The sequence below is a fragment of the Dromaius novaehollandiae genome, chromosome 1 (assembly GCF_036370855.1).
Source record: "Dromaius novaehollandiae isolate bDroNov1 chromosome 1, bDroNov1.hap1, whole genome shotgun sequence".
NCBI lineage: Eukaryota > Metazoa > Chordata > Aves > Casuariiformes > Dromaiidae > Dromaius > Dromaius novaehollandiae.
Genome location: NC_088098.1, coordinates 148,379,455 through 148,400,646, shown reverse-complemented (window position 1 = coordinate 148,400,646; position 21,192 = coordinate 148,379,455). Strand labels below are relative to the sequence as shown.

Below are 21,192 nucleotides of genomic sequence, written 5' to 3'. Positions count from 1 at the left end.
ATTATTGGACTTATTAGTTTGGTGCAAAAAAGCAACACAACTGTTTTGCTAACAGCATTAGCCAGCATTAATGTTTACAAGATAATTCACTATACATTACTTAGAGAAAAACACAGAAATACCAAGCAAAACTAACTAAACATACATAATTTCACTCCTAAAATGAATTTTAATGGGGAAGAGTTTGGGTATGGTTATGAAAACCTTAAATGCTACCCTTCTTTCAGAGATAAATATTAGATAATGCAGAGTCTTCTCTTGACGATTTAACACCGTACCACAGTCAGAGAGTAAGACCTGTAAGGAATGCAGGATGGGGAGAGGAAAAGAAGACTGTTTCTGTTGCTGTTTTTCTGGAAGTTCAAATCTTCCAATTTCTTCCCTGTCTTTGGGTGGAAGTCATATTTCAAAGGTATTGCTAACTCTTATTCTCCAAAAAGGTATGAGCTCTTTCTGCAAATGTATCATGATGGCAGCTTGCCTAAAAAGTCATTTACCAGGCACTGTCTCCAGAATGTAAAACCTGTGCTAATGCCTAATAGGGAAGGGAGAATATTTTTTTGAGCCTCTCAGCTCAACTTTGACACTATCTAAAGTAGTCTCTTTCAAGGACTCATGTTTATACCCATGCCAGACAGGAGCCAGTAATAGGAGTCATAGGATTCAAACAGCCTCCTTACCCTTGTCACTTCACTTTCTTTAAAGGCACCAGGCCTACTCGTTTCTGTCTGCACTATTTCAAGAAGAGATGTGCTAGAGGTGTTGTAAAGTAGAACTCCTATCTTGGGGCATAAGAAGACATAAGAAATTATTTCTTTCATAAGATTTTGTTAGTGAAATAAAAAAAAACATAATTAGCCTTGCAGCGCCTCAACTTTTCAATGTTTGTAAACCAGTCTTAGCACCAAGTATCCTGAAAAACAGTAATGAGCTTAGTCTGAGATTTTATCATATGTGCAGAGCTTATGCTTGACAACATCATGAAACAGGCATACAGTTAAAGATGACAATAGTTTATTCTGGACCATACAACTTGTATATAAATTTTACAAATACATATGTGAATTAGATGGGTTTTGGAGAAAAGATTTAATTAAAGGAAGGCTGTTTTCAGAAGATTAAAGTCTTTCTTATCTAGCACTTTTCTGTTCTTCCCAAACCAGAGGGATTGTATGTCAACTGCTAAATTTTAATCTGTGAGAATGTCTACTTGGATATTGCTAAGGAAAAATATTAAGCACATACCTTATGGTTTTATTGTTGCACAAGTGTGCTATATTTCAAAAAGTGATTTTACTTTCGTGTAACCACTTAAAAAGATAGACCTCATTAGAGTAGAGGTATTCAATTGACCTATCTGTGTCTGAGAATCACTATCTTCCTTACGTGATCACCTGGACAGTTTTAGAATAGCAGTCTTCCCTCAAGGGGACTGCACTGACAAGGCATGGCTGCTCAGTTTTATCTTTGAAATCTTCTAATTTGTCAGCGTTGTTCATGCTGCCTTTCAGTGTCTCTCTTTGAGACTTTGGGATTCGTCAGGAGTGAGGGCTATGCTGCAGCTCTGCAAATGCGTCCAGGCAGGTTTGAGTTAAAACTAGATAAGGGTGATTTAAAATGAAAGAATTCCTCTCAAACCAACAATGTGAAATGCTGGTGTTTGTATATGGCCGAGCATGCAAATCTGTGGTATTCACCCACGTCTCCATCTTCATTCACAAATAACTATGAACAATGGGACTATTTTTTGAGTAAGTCGTTTTCCTGTCCGTGGAGGTCTGTAGCAGAGAAGTTTGGCTTAGCTCCCCCCTCAACAAAATAGCTTTGCAAAAAGACACAGTAGGAAGGGGTCACTCAACATTAATTCATCCGTAAAACTGAAAAGAAATCTGAACACCTTTTATTGAATTTATTAAAGTTTATTTAGAAAATATGTCATAAATCAGGAACCTGATTTCTTCAAGTTTACTTTTGATAGATAAGACTTACTCAAAAACCTGTCAAGATAAAACAAAGTAGAAAGAAAAGTCATTAAAATTTATATGAAGTCATTATTAATAAATATTCATAAATGTTTACATCAGACTTAGCAGAGTAAAACCTTGTTTCCATTAATTTCATACAGGATTTTACAGTGCATGTGTTCTTACATTTTTGACCTCCGAGTCAGATTTTCGTATGATTTTTTTAATTTCTTCTGTCTCATTTAGTTTTGCCTCTAGCATTTCAGTCACATGCAACTGTAAGGACAACAGGTATTATGATCATCTTTGAAAGCAAGACTAAAGAGAATAAAAGCACAGAGGCCACATGCTTGCTACACAAAGCTATTTAGATACACTGCTGTGTTGTGTTTACTATGTCAGAAATTGAGATGTCCATCACAACTGTGTGGCTCCTGTCCTGCAGCAAACCCAGCTCAGCAAAACTGAACAGCCTTAGCGGGAAGTGTAATATAGTGAGAATTTAATGTTAGGGATAGCTCTTCCTTCCAGTGGTGAATGCCAGTACAGAGAACTAAGTCAGGGTTTGAAAACCAACCAGACTAGCCCAGGCTTTCACTCTGCTACCTGGAGGAAAACTACGCACCTCTCCCCATAGTTGTGCTCTCTCTGCAGAGAGCTGCTTCACTACTGAGACTGGGGGGAGACAAGGAAATGTCTGCTGGTGCAAAGGGGCCCAGGTTCTGCACATGGAGGAGGGCAGGACAGCCTTCGGAGACACAGGGATGCTCCTCCTCCCTCTCACCCGATGCAGAGAGGGTAGCAGGGCAAATGACGGGACCCGCAGGCAGCTCGCCACTGCTTCCCCCCCTTCCCACTCTGTCAAAGCTGTGCTCTCCCCGTCATTTTGGGAACAAGCCCGTAAGCCTGGGCCAACGGCGCCGCACCCCCGCTTCCCTCGCGGCGGAACAGGCGGCCCCGGCTACCGCGCCCCCGCCCCAGCCCGGCTCTCGTGGGGGCCGTTAACGGAGCAGGAGGGCGCGCGCGTCGGGGGGACAGGGGCGCTGACAGAACGCCGGCGCGCGCGGCTGCTGCGGGCGGGCTGCCAGGAGCCGTTGGGCGAGCGCGCGGCAGCCCGCGGCGGGAGACGCGACTGTTGGGGACCGACGCCCCTCTCCCTCCCCCCCCGCCCGCGGGCAGGAGGGACGACGGCACCTGGGGCGCGCGCAGCGGCTGGTGAGTGCCCGGTGCCGGAGGGAGCCGCGGGTGCCTCGGCCGCTCCGGGCAGCCGCCGTGAGCGCCCGGCGGTCCCCAGGGCGCCAGAGGAGGAGCGTGGAGAGTCGCCGCGAGGTAGAGAGCCGCCGGGCCTCGCCTGGGCGCCTTGGCGAGAGTCCGCGGGCGACGCTAGTGCTGCCGGGGAAACGCTACTGCGGGCCTGCCCGCGCCCCTCCGTGCCTCCCTCGGGCGGGCGAGGGGCACCGCCGGCTTTTACAGCAGAAAGGGCCGCAAGCTCGGGGCGAAAAGCTCGGCAGGTGGTTTATAAGGCAGCGAGGGGGAGCCCGTCTGAGAGTCAGAGGATCTTAACTGTCGTGGTGATAGTTTGAACTGCCAAGTAACAAACGAGAGCCCTGAGAGGAGGGTTTTGTTTTCTGTGTTTTCTTAGAGATGCAGTGAGGTTGGTTTTCAGATGATCACTTTTTCAGTGTCTGTTTGATATTTAATTGTAGGTATTTAATGTATGTTTGTCTGTGCACACTCAGTGTTGTACTGGTAAAATACATAATTTTCAATGAAAAGTCAGAATTCACCAGTCCTGAGTAAAAATCACATGCTTACCATATTGCTATGTATATTATTTTTAAGTATATTTATGCATATACACACAGTTTGTTTTTAAAGGAAATAGCATGTTTTGCAGTATACAAACAGCATTCTTTAAGGCATTGTGAAAACTGCTGTTGTTTTCATAAGACCAAACAGGTTCACTTTGAAGTGTTTAATAGTACTCTGAGGAACAAACAGGAGGAGTTAGAGGTCAGCATGCAGTTACAACACTACAATCTCATTGGGATCACAGAGTTGTGGTAGGATAGCTCACATGACTGTAGGGCTGCCATGGATGGAAACAGTCTCTTTAGGAAGGACAGGCTGGGACAGCGAGGAGGAGCAGTTGTCCTTTGTGTGAGAGAGCAGCTGGATTGCATGGAGCTCTACCTAGGGATGGCTGGTGAGCCAACTGAGAGCTTATTGGTGAGGATTAGCAGGCAGACCAAGATGGGTCATGTTGTGGGTGTCTGCTACAGACCACCTGATCAGGAAGAAGTAGATGAGGCCTTCTTCAGACACTGGAGGAAGCCTCATGTTCACAGGCCATGGGCCTCATGAGGGACTTTCACCACCCTGATATCTTCTGGAGGGACTACACAGCAGGGCACAAGCAATTCAGGAGGTTTCTGGAATGCACTGATGACAACTTCCTGACACAGGTGACCAAGGTGTTGGTGAAGGGAGGTGCTCTGCTGGACCTGATACTTACAAACAAGGAAGAACCAGCTGGAGATAGAGGTTGGGGGCAGCTTTGGCTTCAGCGACCATAAGATGGGGAAGTTCAGGATCCTGAGAGGAGGGAACAAGGCAAAAAGAATCACAACCCTAGACTTCAGGAGAGAAGACTTTGGCCTGTTCAGGGATCTGCTTGGAAGAATTCTATGGCAGACTGTCCTGAGAGGAGAGCTGGTTGATTTTCAAAGATCTCTTTCTCCAAGCTCAAGAGTCATCCATACCAACAAGGTGGAAATCCTGCAAAGGTGGCAGGAGGGCTGCATGGATGAATGAGGAGCTCCTGACAAAACTCAGAGAAGCAGGAGATGGAAGCAGGATCAGAGGGCCCAGGAGGAATACAGGGACACTGTCTGAGCATGCAGGGATGGGGTGAGGAAAGCCAAAGCCCATTTGGAGTTGAGTCTGATGAGGGACATGAGGGGCAACAGGAAAGGCTTCTATGGGTATATCAGCAGCAAAAGGAAGACTAGGGAAAATGTGGGCTCAGTGCTGAATGGGGTGGAAGACCTCACGACAAAAGACAGAAAAGCCCAAGGTACTCTGCCTTCTTTGCCTCAGCATTCACTAGTAAGACCTGCATTCAGGAATCCTTTGTCCCTGAGACCACTGGGAAAGCCTGGAACAAAGAAGACTTGCCCTTGGAAGAGGAGGATCAGGTTAGGGAACATTTAAACAATCTGAAGGTTTGCAAATCCAAGAGACCTGATGGGATGCACCTGCAAGTGCTGAGGGAGCTGGCCAATGTCTTTGCAAGACCCTTCTTGATCATCTTTGAAAGGTCACAGCAATTGGTGAGGTTCCTAAGAACTGGAAGAAAGCACATATCACGCTTTCCTGCAGGAAGGAGGATCCAGGGAACTACAGGTTGGTCAGCCCCACCTTGACCCCTGGGAAGGTGGTGGAGCAAATCCTCCTGGAAACCGTTTTGAAAGATATTAAGGACAAAAAGGTGATTGGGAGAAATCAGCAGGGATTTATGAAGGGGAAGTCATGTTTAACCAGCCTGATAGTCTTCTATGATAAATTGTCTGGCTTGATGGATGAGGGTAGAGCGGTGGATGCTGTGTACCTTGACTTCAGTAGGGCTTTCAACACTGTCTCCTGTAACATCCTCATAGGTGAACAGATGAAGTATGAGCTAGGTAAATGGATAGTGAGGTGGATTGAAAACTAGCTGGACTGCTGGGATTGGCTGTGAGAGTTGTGATCCAGCCAGAGGCCATTCACTAGTGGTGTACTACAGGGGTCCATGCTGGGGCCAGTACTGTTTAACGTTTTCATTAATGACATGGATGATGGGACAGAGTGCGATCTCAGCAAGTTGTCAGATTATCTAAAACTGGGAGGAGGGGTTGATACACCAGATGAGTGTGCTGCCATTCAGAGGGACCTTGACAGGTATCTCATGGAGTTCAACAAAGGGAAAGGCCAACTCTTGCACCTGGAGAGGGATAACCCCATGCACCAATACATGCTGGGGGCAACCAGGTGGAAAACAGCTTTGCAGAGAAGGACTGGGGAGTCCTGGTGGACAGGTTGAACATGAACCAGCAATGTGCCCTTGCAGCAAAGAAGGCCAACAGCACCTTGGGCTGCATTGGGAAGAGAGAAGATGGTAGGTTGAGGGACATGGTCATTTGCATCTGTTCCTCACTGGTGAGACTACATCTGGAGTACTGTTGTCCAGGTCTGGGCTCCCCAGTACCAGAAGGACATGAACATACTGGAACAAGTCCAGCAAAGGGCCATGAAGATGATTAAGGAACTGGAACATCTGTCATACAAGCAGAGGCTGAGAGAGCTGGGACTGTTCAGCCTGGAGAAGAGAAAGCTCAGGGGGAATCTCATCAATGTGTATACATATGTGATGGGAGGGTGTCAAGACGACTCTTCTCAGTGGTGCCCAGTGACAGGACGAGAGGCAATGGGCACAAACTGAAACATGGGAAATTCCACTTGAACAGAAGAAAACGCTTCTTTGCTATGAGGGTGGTTGAACACTGGAGCAGGTTGCCCAAAGAGGCTGTGGAGTCTCCATCCTTGATAATATTCAAAACCCAGTTTGACATGGACTTGGGCAACCTGCTCTAGCCCACCCTGCTTGAGCAGAGGCATTGGACTGGATGATCTCCAGACGTCCCTTACAGCCTCAACTACTCTGTGATTCTACCTGTATGTTCAGTCTTTGTTGCAAGTGATTCTGAATTAAATAAGTGAATGGTTCAGCTTTGGGTTTTTTGTATGTTTGTTTGTTTCCATGTCTGTGGTTGGATCCCACAAGTTTTGTCACTGATTTTAGTGGGAGTAGAATTTAACCTTAATAAATATTTTCTGTCTAATAAATGTTAATGTACTAGAAAATAATGTCACATTCAGTTTAGTGATTTTTTTTTTGTCTTTGGTTTGAACGTGGTATTGAACATGGTACATGCAAGCGCAGTCCTTCAAGGTGCCTGGTAAAAATCCTATTAAATTTGCCTGAGGCAGGATCATACCTCTGAAATTAAAATCATTTTCTATGTAGTATTTTAGAGGAAGATGTTTGGGTGAACCCAACATTATATGTTATGATTGAATGATATGTACTCTGTCATCCTTTTTTTGGATTCTAGGATCTAACTACATTGTTTGACAGTGTTGATCAGAAGCACAGCAAACATTTCCTGTACAGGAAGGCCCAAGTTTGCAAATACTTGTATGCATTGAAGCTAAGGGTATTAAGTTACAGTATGTCAAAAGCCAAGCACTTCTGTACATTTATAAGATTATCATCACATATTTTTAATATGCTGCAATCCACATGCGCATAGTTTGGGGCTTTTGTCAACACTCAGTCTTATTTCCCAGCAGTAATATGTTTAATTTTTTTTTTAATGATTGCTGCATACTCTGAAATGTTCTATTTTGAGTGTATTTCTATTTTTTTCTTTAGACTAATGCTAAGGCAAACATCTGTAGGAGCATATTGCTTTTCACTTTCAAAGCAAATCAGTTTATCACCAAGTACAAAATTGCCAAAACACTGGAAGCAATTACACTGGTTTTTATTCTTTCAAAAGGTAACAATAAAAGAAGACAATCTGGGTTTAGGAGAGCCAGTTTCTGAAAGTGAGAAATCTTCTAAATTGGAATGCTGGATTAAGAGCAAAGACAAAACAATCCATAAATGGAATCTGAAGGTTCTGTTTTACTTTTCTGCTTTAAATTTTTAGTCTGAATTCTGAAAATACTGTGCTTGAATACTGTAAAAGTTTGTGCTCTGCATGATGCATGGGATGCCAACTGCAAAATCAAAAATATCTCTTTATGAATTACTTACATTGAGGAAGCTACAGTTGAGATGCTATTGCTGTGCTCGCTGTGTCAGAATGGAAGAAAAAGAAAAGGAATATCTTAAATGATTAATCCCAGAAATGCTTAGAACCCCAAAACAGCTGTGGGTACTACATCAGTACAAAAAAGTTACTAACTGTTAATTCTTTTGCTAAAAAGCCTGCTGCAAGGGTCGTTTAGTGCTACATGAAGCTTAGAGTTGTCTTTAAATGTTTCATCTTGTTGGGGGTGGTTGCAGTACCACAGTTCAGAGGATGGTGGCTAAATGTGTTAATTGTGGTAGTTAAAGCCAGTTTATGGCAAGCATAAAAATAGTTGTTTTAGTATCAATATTATCATGTCTTTCAAAAAGTTCTGTTTCACAAGATGAGTAAAAATAGTATTTTGAGGGAACTGTTTTCTGTCTGTGAATCTGAGTCCTTAACGCTCACTGAGATGCTGAAGGTATTAAAAGCTTGCAAGTTCTCTTTGATCTGCTCTGTTTCCTTTCTGGGAAGGCTAGAGAGATGCATATAACTGCAGAAAGTTGTCAGCTCCTCTTTCAAGGACAGCAGAATATTAGGATGGGGTTCACCTCATCTAATTTGATGTGTCAGCAGTGATGATATATATCCTAGAGGTGTCTAGGCTGTCTTTATTGGCAGAGGAAAGAAATAGGTATTTTCTATGGCATGATTTATTTTAGGATGTAGGTCTAAAATGAATCATGTGAATCACATTCTAGAAATGCTTCTTTGTAGATGCCCCAAATGAAGTCAGCTGAATCTTACTCCTAAAGAATGCTAGGCACATATCCTTGAGGCAGACTTAGTGACTGAGATTTGCTTCAGATGAGATTGAATGTGATAGTGATATGATTCAACAAACCAGCTGCCCTAAATTTCCTTGAAACTTTTGAATCTGAGTATGGAAAAAAGCTGTTGTGGTTATGCTAGCGATGATAAAGAACTTCTGTGGGTGGATAATTGAATGTTCATATTCTCTTGTTAGATCTGTTGGTTACTTTCTGTATCTAAAATCAGTAGCAGACTGACTCAAGTGTTAAATAGCCCTGTGAACTGTGTAGAAAAAAGCAGTCAAGGCATCTGCGTTTGTATGGTTATTGTGTAGCACTGGTGTACTTAGCATTCATCCTGTCTCACTTTGGCTCTTTCATTCATTACTATGGGATTCCCCAGTGACCTAATTTTATCGTAGTTATTCTTAGAAAGCAGCCACAGAGCACTAAATTTTCTCTTCCTTTTTTTATTTCAAAGTGTTTGTGGAATTGTGAGGAAGCATAGGCTGCAGTACTAGGAGCTAATGATTACTAGCTTCATATCCCTATCTTAATTCAGCTACTGCTGCTTAACTGCTGTCTGGGGTTTGAATGGAATTTGCGCATACAAAAATGTTTCTGGCCTTATTTTCTGTTTGAGAGGATGCTGATAGATGGAGATAATTTATTTCTAAAAATAGAGGAAATATATATCAGTAAGACACATGGACATAACTCGCAAAATTACGTGCTTTTGAATCTGCTGCTGCTACTGAGTGATATAGCAACATAAAAAGGAATGCTGGCAATGGTAGCATTCTCTTTGTGAGTTTATATTGCTGGAACAGGCTATCATGAGCTAGGACAGAGTGCAAAGACGTGACAGGAGAAAAGGTTGTTTGTACTTCATGGTTTTTGTTACTTACGAATCTTTTTGGATAGTATGGAGTTGGTTTTTGAGTCTATAAAGCCTTAAGTGATTTGTGATCTTGTCTGCTTAGACACTGCTTTGATCATATAGCACAATGAGCACAATTGTAATTAGTTAAGGTGCTCAAATTAAATTCTGTGAAGAACCATCGATTTTTTTCAATAGTCTAAATATGGTAACTCTGAGTATATGTCAGAACTTTTTTGCTGGGAAAAAATGATATGGGTTGTTTGTATGGAGCAAAAGAACATTTTTTAGTATAATCAGTTATTTTAGGCTTGAGGGTGCAGACCTGACTCAGACTTTGATTTTGTCATTTTAAATGTTGTTTGTGTTTTGTTAGCATAGCACTCCTCTTCCCATGTCAGGTACTGCAGGCACCACTGTAACCTTCCTCCAGTAATAGCAGAGCTGTATTCTGCCCAGTTTTATAACTTGATGAAGAGGGGATGAAAGAAAACAAAACACAGGAGTACAGATGCTGTCTCTACCACTCTTTGTGAATAATTTCTCCACTGTATTAAAACTACTTAGATTATCCATTCAACCACTTCATACTTATCAAGTTTATAACTGTATTTAGTTATTAACTTTGTAGCATTAGCTGGATCAGGTTTGATGGAAAAAAAATTACAATGAGAATTGATTCTTAATTTTTTTCACTGACTCTTAATTTATTCGTGTATCTATTGAATAGAAGAAGTGGCAAAATTTAGTTCTATAGAATGTCACATAATAGAGCCCACCCAGAAATGCTTTTTCATGAAGCGTCTTTCAGGTCTTCCTGAATAATTCAAAATTTACTTTTGTTCACTGCTAATAATACCTGAAGAAACACTATGATGATTGAAATGAATGAATCTCATGGAATGCAGTATTCAAAGACACTAAATTTTCATGTGTTACAATATGCAACAATTATGTGCAAACAATAAAGCTTTACATAACACTATATCCAAATCTTGATTAGGCTGGGATCTGAGGACTCAGAAAACTGAAAAGCCATATCAGGCAGTGATACCCCTATAAACTGAGATGTTCCAGATAAGTTGATAGTTGACAAAATGGTTAGCAACTTTTTGGTTTCTTAGAAAAGGCCATATAATATTTTTAAAGACAAATTTGTTTCAGGGAAATTATTAATCTTATATTAATTGGTGAATTAGTATTAATTCATCTATTCCATTTCTGCTGGCCTTTCTGCATGTGTGAAGGATATGGACCCACGTCATAGAGGATGATGAATGGCAGTCCTAACATCTAACAGAACTATAGTGAATAGGGCCATAAGAGACATTTCCTCTCCCCGTACTATCACAGAATAACTGTAGTGGCAGCCCAGCTTGAGAAAATGACTGTCAGTCTGCAATATTGAAAATGACATCACTTCTGAGACCAGAAAGGAGCATGCATTGCATGTAGAGAGGTCACCCAGGAAAGCTGCTGATCAAAGCCTAAAAAAAATTATAAGTTACTTAATTTTTTAGCATGAACATTGAGGATCTGATTCTCCAGTGTCTGGATCCCTTTAAAGTTAATCTATCCAAAATGATGTTAGCAGTGTACATATTTTTGATTTGTTAATACTGTGTACTGATTTTTTCAGTAAGTTTAAAAAAATTAAGTGTAAATTACTTTTTATTATGAAATACTGCCTGCAAATCCCTAAAGATGAAGTAAAATACTTTATTCCTCCTGGTCCTAGCAGATTGAAGATCTGAAGAAGAAAAACCATGATGTAAGGCAATACGTCATGCAACTGCATGATAGGAAGGAGGTGGCTGAAAGTCAAGTGGATAGTTTGACCTGTAAAAATGACCATCTTCGTAAAGAACTTGCTGTAATCAACAAACTATCTGAGCAGCTGGAAAAACAAGAAGAACTGCTGTTGAATACTGCTGATAAGGAGCTTGAGGAAGCAAAGGTTCTTTAGAATTAATATTGTGTAGTAGACCTTTTGGGCTGAGTTTCTAGCATTCGTCCCTACTTTCAGATGTATTTGCTGGGATGAAGGAAAAGTAGGTTCAGGCCACTTTTTTTTCAAGTATAGAATGGTTGAAAGATGAAAATCACATTTGCGGTTGGGAAGAATGTAATTTCAGCACTGGTTACTTTTCATTTCATGGGATGATGGAAAATTGCATTTTATGCACATGCAATTATGTGATTTAATAGCAATATTCAGATGGAAGAAAGGATGTTCTTTGTTTGCCATTAAAGTAACTACACACATTTCTTTATCCCCTAGGTGTAGTCAAACTGTCCCCATTTTCAAGTTTCTTGGTAATACAGATTGGGAAAAAGTATCCCATGCTTCCTTTTTCATTCACTCACCTGAGAATAACTCACCTGTTACTCTTCTTCCTGGACCTGGACTACATCTGAAGACAAAATCAAACTGATTCCCCTCTAGATTAAGTTTACCATTGCTAAATAGCATGTTTTCAGCCTAGCCAAACTAGAAAACATGTCCAAAATTTTCCTTCGGACTAGAATAATTAAGCTAAAATGCTAGATTTGCAGTAATGTTTATAAAAACATTAATGCATCTCTCTCTCAAATTTCTCCTAGATTCAGGTTATTTTAGAAACAGAAGCTGAGAAAAAGCAAGGGAAGTCACCATCAAGGCTTGATACCTTTGTTAAGACATTGGAAGAGGACAGAGACTACTATAAAAGTGAGGCTGAGAATTTGCAGAAGGTACTTAGAAACACATCTTCAAGTCCTAAGCAGAAGCATACTTGTGGCAGCATGTCAAAAAGATTTTCAGCCATCCAGGTGAGCTTGGAAAACACTGTGGGACAGAAAGAGTGCATTTCTTTTAAATACTCATTTATGTGATGCCACGCTACCACAGCCATAATTACCAGTAAGAAAAACTAATTGATTATGAACAGAAGGTTGCATATGATGGGAAACAGCAAATAACACGTAGTTAACTGTTGCTTTACTCTGGATGTATGTATATCACTTTAAACAGTTACTGACAACTCATTACATTTTAAATATTTCTTAAGATGATTGATAGTACAATTTTGTGATAGCCTTTTGCTGCTCAAAATAGACGTATATTTTAGAAAGTGGTATGTATATCTGGTCTCTATTACTAAGAGAGATGTATGTACGACCTTGATTGTCTTTAAGTTTTTAGGTTGTAGACTTATTAAATCTTCTATAGAAATTTCCAAACTAGAAATATTAAGAAAGTATACCACATTTTGTTTTTCTGCTTTAACCTTATGTAACATTATTCTTTAAGGGAGCGAGTTCTGATCCAGAAGTTTTGAGAATATTGAGAGAGCGTGAAGAACATAAGTCAATGCTGGAAAAATATGAGCGCCATGTGGCAGAAATTCAGGGTAACATCAAGGTTTTAACAGCTGAAAGAGACAAAATTGTCATTCTTTATGAACGGGTAATTTTATTTATATTAGTGTGATTAATGGAATAACTTAAGGTGATGTACAAGAAAAAAATCCTATTCTGTTTCTTTTTTTAAAAAAATAGGCTGCAAAGCATTAATTTAAAAAGTAAAAAAAAAGTTTTGAAAATTCTGTGATTTGAATCTGTCACTTAAATACAATTTTATAAGTCTTGAGTAAGAATTCTTTCCTGAATCAAAGAATGTATGCATTTACTTTGTCTTTGGTATTGCACAATTTCTGAGATGCTCTGCATTACCAGGTGAGTATCTCATTATTAATTCCAGTTATAATTTTTCCCCATATGAGAAGATTTTACAATTTTGAAGTGCAGTACAAAAATATTTCTACCAAGCACCTGAAATGGTTTGATTTGAAAATATTACTAAAGAATCTCATGAATACTGTAGGTTAAGTTTTTTGCTCTTATTCTCTTCTATAAACCTATTTCATTGCTAAAAACTAAATCTGCCATGATGTGAATTAAAAAGATAATGAACATTTTCTTCACTTATGATTGCTTTTTGTAAGCTTTTTTGAATGAAAATCCATTTTTTACTGAGTAGTTCTGATGGAAATTCTTTAACCAATCCTATTTGTGGTTTACGTATACAGTAATACATTACATTGTCTACTGCATATTTCCAGTATACTGTTGTTTTTAATAACAGGCACAGGAAGAGATATCCCGACTTCGTCGGGAAGTTATCAAATGCCCCAAGACTACTAAAAGTACTGTGACAGCTCAAGCTATCCTAAGGCATGTGGAGACAGAAAGGGATACAGCGCTGTCTGATTTCCGAAGAATGACTACAGAACGTGATAGCCTCAGGGAGCAATTAAAGGTTTTTTTTCCACTCAAGCTTACTTTAACATGAAAGTTATTTAGCAATGTAATTAGAATTGCTAAAGATTTCTATTCTAATATTGAGAGTTAACTGCATTACACGTCTGTGGTGAGTTCTGACTTGTTCTGTATGTGATTTTTTGTTGTTGTTATTTGTTGCAGATTTCCCAAGAGACTGCATTTAATGAGAAGGCTCACTTGGAACAGAGGATTGAAGAGCTGGAAACAACAGTTCAGAATGTAAGGGAAAGTAATTAATTATGAAATTGTAAATGTAATACAGGTGATATTTATGGTTAATCCTGCAGGACCAAACTGATTGCCTTCTATGATGAAATGACTGGATAAGGGGAGAGCAGTGAATGTCATTTACCTCGACTTTAGTAAGGCTTTTAACACCGTTACCCACAATGTTCTTGTATCCAAGTTAGGATGTTACGGTCTGGATGAGTGGTCAACTAGATGGGGAAAAACTTGGTTGGATGGTCAGGCTCAGAGGGTTAGTGGAATGGATCATGTTCCACCTGGAGGCTGATGAAGTGGAGTACCACAGGGGTCTATCCTGAGGCCAGTCCTGTTTAACATCTTTATCAATGCCCTGAAGGAGGCAACAGAGTGCATGCTTATAAAGCTTGCAGATGACAACAAATTAGGGAAATCAGTCAGTGCACTGAAGAGCAGAACTGCCATCCAGAGGTACCCAGACAGGTGGGCAGAATGGGCTAACAGGAACCTTGTGAAATTCAACTAGAACAAATGCCAAGTCATGCATCTGGGAAGGAATTGCCTCTGGCACCAATACAGACTGGGGACGGATGGCTGGGGAGCAGCTTTTCCAAGAAGGCCCTGGGGATCCTGGTGGACAGTGAGCTTCTCATGAGCCAGCAGTGTGCCCCGGTAGCAAAGAAGGCCAAGAGTATACCGGGCTGTATCAACAGGGTGCAGCCAGTAGATTGAGAGAAGTGATTGTCCCCCTTTCCTCAGTATTCATTAGACGATATCTAGAATCGTGCATTCAGTTTTGCCACCCCCAGTACGAAAAAGACATTGCCAAATTGAAGTGAATTCAGTGGAGGGCCCCAACATGGTAGGGACTGGAGCACTTGCCCTGTGAGAAGAAGCTGGGAGAACTGGGCTTGTACAACCTAGAGAAGAAGTGGTTACAGGAGTATCTAAGAGCCACCTGCCAGTACCAGTCTGTCAAGAAGACAGAGACAAGCTCTTCACAGTGGTGCGTGGTAGAAGGATGAGCAAGAAGTGGCATAAATTGAAATAAGAAGGGTTCAGACTGGATACAAGGAAGCACTTTTTCCTCATGCAGCAGACAAGCAACGGAGCAGATTGCCAAGGGAGGCTGAGCAGTCTCCGTCCTTGCAAGTTTTTGAGACCCAACTGGATTAAGCTGTGAGCAACCTGGCCAGACCTCAGAGCTGACCCTGCTTTGAGCTGGAAGTTGGACTGGCCACCTCCTGAGGTGCCTTCCAACCTGAATTATTTTATGATCCTGTATTGTTAAAATGAGATCTGTAATTGTACTTCTCTGACAAGTCCTTTTAAAGTTAATATGGTTTAAGTTACTTATAGGTGCAACTTTTGGCTAATATAAGGCCCTCAAATAGAAAATAAAAATATTAATAAAATGCATATAAATCTTAAGTGTATATACAGTCTCTAGAATTTGATTTTAAATACATAAACAGTGATATTTATAGTGTCTCTTTCTCCTAGATCCTGTGCTTATAAATTCTGATCATCTTTGTCTTTCCCCTTCAACCTGTTAAATACCACCAAGCTTTAAAATGTAGTTCCAAGGATTATAATATTAAACTGTCTGCATCCATAATGAATACATTGTAGGTTTAAATAGTTCTGAGTGCTCTGAGCAGTAAATTAGCTTTAATCACGTGCTTCACATATGGTGTGTAGTGTATTTTGGGAGTGGTCTTGTTTTAACTACATTGTCTTCTGTCTTCAGTTCATTTGGTATCCTTTGAGGTCGATACTTCAGTACTTAATACTGAGAAAGTTACTGCATACCCAAGGCTTACTGGTTTTCTCTTCAGTGGTCTGACCTTTGATTATAGTAACATAGAATTTAGTACAGAAAGAATCAGTAAATAAGGAGAGGGATGAGGTGAAAATTTTTTTACCCTGGAGGAGCTGATTTGAAAGAGTTATCAAATCAAATGCATTTTTTTTAAATCTAGATTTTAATACAGCTTTTCCTGGGTACAAACAAGAGTTTCTGGAGCAGGTCTTTGTTTTAGGTAGAGACTTACAGGCTTTATGGTGGTAATTTGATGATATGGTGCTTTGTGTAATTGTTTTACATTAATTTCTCTATCTAGTTACTAGCATAGCTATATGACTTAGTAGAGGCCTCAATTTATTATTTGTAGTGCTGTATCCTGAACTGTGATTTCTCCCTTCTTACAACCCTAATAGTGTCTTCTGTTCTCACTGAAAGCTTTTAATGTTGATGAACGCCAGACTTTTTTGTAGTTGGGCATAATTACAAATTTACATTAATAAACCAAAATATTCCTAGCGATCTGAAAGATAGGCAATTGATTGTACTTGAAGGGAAAGTGAGAATCACGTTTCAGTTCTTTGTCAGCTACCTTCATTAGGCTTTGAATCAGGCCCTGAGTGAGGGAGATACCTGGAGATCTCTCCTTCAGTAAAACATCTGTGTTAAAAACAGAGTAGAAGCTGAATTAGTAGGAGAAATGCTTTATAGAAATCACCTTTTTGCAACTTTTAATGTTTATTTATATTTATAGCTAGATAGTGAACGGTTAGAACAAATGTCCAAACTGGCGCTAATGAAAGAGACTGCAGATTCTCTGGAAACAGAGATGAAAACATTGGCAAGAAGAGCCCTGGACTCTGAGACTGAATTGAGCCGACAGAAAGTTGAATGTGTTTCACTTGGGTAAGTGAAGGTATATAATTACTTTAGTTTAATGAATAACATGAGTTTGTTGATTTTCATAACTGTTATTTAGGTCAAAGCAAAAGGAATTGATGATGGTTTTTCTTATGAGCCATGCTACTTTTTGAAATGAACTTGCTTTCTTTATGCTTTATTTACATGTAAAATGTTCTTGGCTTGTTGATATTTAAGGCATGCTGAAAAACACCTTCAGTGAAAAAGTAAAATTCACTCCAACATAGGTTTAGGAGCTTTCTGTTACAGGCTGTGAAGCTTGATGTTTTTTGATATAATTGAGTAGACATTGAACTTTTTTATATAAATTGTTTTCAGTATTTTTGTTTGTTTGTTTTATAGAAGCAAGCAAACATACATAAACTAATAGGTCACATGTTTAGTTAGCTTCAAACATCCTTTTCTCAGTCTCAATTTTTTCAGGAAGAGGAAATGAAATTGAAGCCTCACATAAGGTTTATGGCCTGCTGCTTAACTGGTGCTCCTAACCATCATTAGGAACACGCAGTAGGACTTAGACTCAAGTGAAGCCTTTAGGGAAGAAGGTCAGTGAGTGCCAGATAAACAGGAGAATTTACTTAGTGGAGGTGAAGATCGAGTGTTTTTGAAATTTGTGCAGAGAGAAGAGGACTAGGTCACAGAAACATCTATGGGCTAGAGAGTGACCAGATTGCAAGAGAGGATCCTGAGACTTTTTTTTCTTCACTTTCCTTAAATATAACTTAAGCAAATATTCTTCTAATCCTCTGTTTCCTTACAAGTGACTGATGTAGTTGTTTCACAGCTGTTGTAGTTTTTTGTTGGGTTTTGATTGGCAGGAAAGCTGGATGTTTTTTGTTGGATTGTGATTGGCAGGAAAGCTGGATGCTACTGTGTGATATTATGAATCCTAATGGTGCTGGTCCACAGTACTTCATTAGGGGTGCTATGATTTCTAAAATAACATGAACTCATTTCAGAAATCCAGTTCTAAGTTACTGCTGCTTTCTAACAAGTTCTTATCTTTATGAACACTGTAAAAATTGTTTTCTTGAGGATTAATTGCTGCTAGTAAAATAATTTTTTCTTCTCCCCCAGCACCATGTTACTATTTCTCTTCATTTTCTTAAACAGTTTGAGGAGCCGTTAACATTGCTACATGGTTCAAACACACACCTCAGGCATAACTTGAAAGAGGTCAAGCATTCCAATGTATGTCCCAAGTAAAGATTTTTATTTAAATTATTTTTGACAAGTTTAGAAGAGCTGGACCAAAAAACCAAATCTTACTTTTTTGTGATTCTTTGCAGGAATATTCAGACTTTAATGTGGATGGATTAAGGTTAAACACTAATGAAATATTCCAAATAGTATAAAATATACTGAAGAATCTTGCTATTTCTTAACTTTTGCAGTTTTAGTGATATGCCAAAAAGGAAAGTCACATTTGAATGGCTGAATTCTGTTTAATACTTTTGCTTTTCCAGTTTATTGAAAGAAAAGACAGAACAGAGTCTTTCAGAGACTCAGCAAAGCCTTGCTAAGAAAAAATATGAATTACAACTTACCCAAGAGAAAATTATGCTTTTGGATGAAAAAATTGGTGAGTGTCAGATACAATTGTTTTAATAAAATTCATTAAACTAATTGGTATATTATTGCTTTTTTTTCTTTCATTTCTTGTGGGCTAAATAAAAACATGTTTAATGCAAATATAAATGTTTTTGACAGTTTTAACTGTTCAAGGGCTTTAACTGTTCATCTGTTTTCTTTCAGTATCAGAAGGTTTTTGCATTTTAAAATGACATAATAAATCTCTTATAAATAAACTTTAGTGACCACTTATACTGTCAGCTGAACAATATCTGTTGATACCTATGTGCAGTGTTTGAGCATATTAGTTACATTTATGATCCACTAAGGTGCCGGTAACACCTCTCAGCATACATAAATGATGAAGTTGCAATCAAGAAAGCATCTTTTTGAGTATATATCCTACATCATGTGTTGAAACTTTTTTACATTGGAGGAGTAAAGGAGGTAGATACGGGAATTATTTGCAGTGTGCTAAGGAATATCTTACCACTTCCAAAAATACAACTTTTCTGTAGATGTAGTCAACATAATCTGTTCCCAAATTGAAATGCAGAAGTAATTTGTGAAGGGAAAATAAAGCTAACCTGTAACTACTGACAACTAATGTTAGAGTTGCCTCATGCTATGAAAATACCTTGTTTTCCATTACTTACAACTTTGAAACTTCAGTGATTTGGATTGAAACATTTCATTTAAATGAACAAAAACTTCATTCAAAGTGAACTTAATTTTTTTAAATGTTTTAGCTAAGGTGTTTAAGCCACTCCTGAGAATGCTAGAGAAAAAGATGTTTTGTCCACATTAAAATGCACGTATTTTGTTAAGAAGTCCTAGAGTCCCTGTATGGTGAAGTACGGACTTAATGTTTGATGGGGCATGGTAGTCTCTGTATTATTGTACGCTTTTAATAATTCCCAGGAAATGTGTCCAAATTAAGTGTATTTTCTCAGAAAAATTAGTTTGTGAATGCTGAATTTGGCATCTGAGGTCTCATGTCATCTGATTGAAGCATGTTGCAGTCCAGAAAGCATAGGATTTTTTATAGATATGAGGCAAGTCTGGAAAAAGAATCTTGAAATTAATGGAGACTCATTCTTGTGCTCTCCATTGTCCTATCCTCACAGGGATAATAGAGGAGGATGTTGATTTGAAGGATAACTGCAACTCAGGTGTGGAGGGAGAGTGTACTGAGATAAAAAAGGTTGGGAGATTTTATCTGCAGGATTTATAAGGAAAGGATACTAAGATTACAATTTGGATGGCGCAGCCTCATCCTGGTGGAATAGGTGGGAGAAGTGAAGTTAATGAAGAGCCAAGGGATAAGTGAAGAGTAGGGATGCTGTCTGGAAAAGAAATTGCAACAAAGAGGATTGTTTTTCCAAGGAAACTGTAAATACGAAACAGTGAGATCGGGAGCCAGTGAACAGAGAAACAGTATGTGAATGAGGAGCCAGTGAAAACTCAGGCTGTGCAAGAAATCAGAGACTGAAAATTAAATAAAGTGAGGGGAGGGAATGAAGAAGGATTGGAGACATCCAGTGAGGAGAGCTACTGGTTAAAGAGACTGGAAAGATTCTTGAAACTGGATGACTAGTCTAGAGATGGTGGGTAGGACTTAAAGCCATTGGGAACACACAGTGACTAGAACCTGAGAGCATCTATACACGCAAAGGATTTAGGACTTGGACAGTAAAGCTGGAAGTAAGAGCAGTAGTAGAAAGATTGCAAGCAAAAGCAGAGACTGAGACAGAAAATGTGGATTAAGAATTTAGGACTGGTAGGGAAAGGGACTAGGATGAGAAACCGTAAGATCTGACGATGACCAAAACGGAAGGAAATGATGAGCAGCTATCGGTACTGTTTAGAGAGGCAGAATTGGAGAATATGGAAGGAAAGTGTTTGTGCCTGCTAGAGAGCCTTTTGCCTTTTGGAGTCTGAAATGGAACTCGAGATTCCCAAGTCTCGTCTTATCTTCTCTTGTCAGCAAAAAAATTTTAAACTTAGCAAGATGTCTGTTTCCAGGGCTTGTCCACAGAGAGAATGACAATTTAGTCCTGCTGACCGTTTGTCTTCTAGGTCAAAGGTGCAGGATGGGAATTCAAATCCTGTTTTTACCTTTTCACGCAAATTAAGTAACTTACCACAGAGATAAACATTAAGAAGTAGGGAACTGCCAGCCTTCAAGTTGCCTATACTACTTAATAAATAAATAAATCTCTGTGTTTTTTAAATTATTGTCTCTAATTGCACTGTCATGGTGTTTTTCTATTGCTGCACTTTTTAAACAGTCTTGTAGAGAGTAAACCAGTCTTGTCTAGTGAAGCAAGCTTGTCTGTAAGATTTTCTCCTTAGCTGAAAGTACAGTGAATAAAGCAGGTAACTGCGGAAAGAGAAAGCACACTCACTGTTAAAGCTGTTAAATATTACTATGCAGTATTTTATATTATTGCTGTATATACTATTGCACCGTAGAATTTTTGGGTGATGTGCAACCAGACTTTCAAAAATTGATCACTGACTATACGTATGATCTATTTTCAGTGTGTCTGATATAAAACTTTGGTTATTAATTTCTCAGAAATGTTGAGCGTTTACAGCTTTTTTGAACATGTTGTATATCCTGAAAATTTAGGTCCTCGATTTGGGCATCTAAAATTACCAGATAGTGTTTTGCACTGGTCTTTGTGCCTCCATTCCTTCTCTGTAAAATTGTGGTAACACACCCTGGCTTCTTAGAATTTTCTTTAGAGCAAGGTTTGAACACTGTATTAGCAGATTCTAGAGCCATACATCCAAAAATATGAGGTGAAAGTTTGAGCACCTTTCATCTTGTGTTTTGAAATAGGGAGAGGTTCTGTGGAAAAAATAGAAC

The 21,192-nt window shown here is 39.4% G+C and overlaps 1 protein-coding gene across 1 annotated transcript in view; it reads left to right on the top strand.

Annotated features, from left to right (window-relative positions):
- Nucleotides 1–21,192, top strand: part of TSGA10 (testis specific 10) — a 51,934-nt gene that overhangs the window by 10,170 nt on the left and 20,572 nt on the right. Inside the window, exons 7-13 of the mRNA XM_064502283.1 lie at nt 11,235–11,450; nt 12,098–12,304; nt 12,786–12,941; nt 13,620–13,793; nt 13,958–14,035; nt 16,579–16,730; nt 18,212–18,327. Of these exons, the coding sequence (XP_064358353.1) occupies nt 11,235–11,450; nt 12,098–12,304; nt 12,786–12,941; nt 13,620–13,793; nt 13,958–14,035; nt 16,579–16,730; nt 18,212–18,327 (1,099 nt within the window). The remainder of the gene's footprint in view (nt 1–11,234; nt 11,451–12,097; nt 12,305–12,785; nt 12,942–13,619; nt 13,794–13,957; nt 14,036–16,578; nt 16,731–18,211; nt 18,328–21,192) is intronic.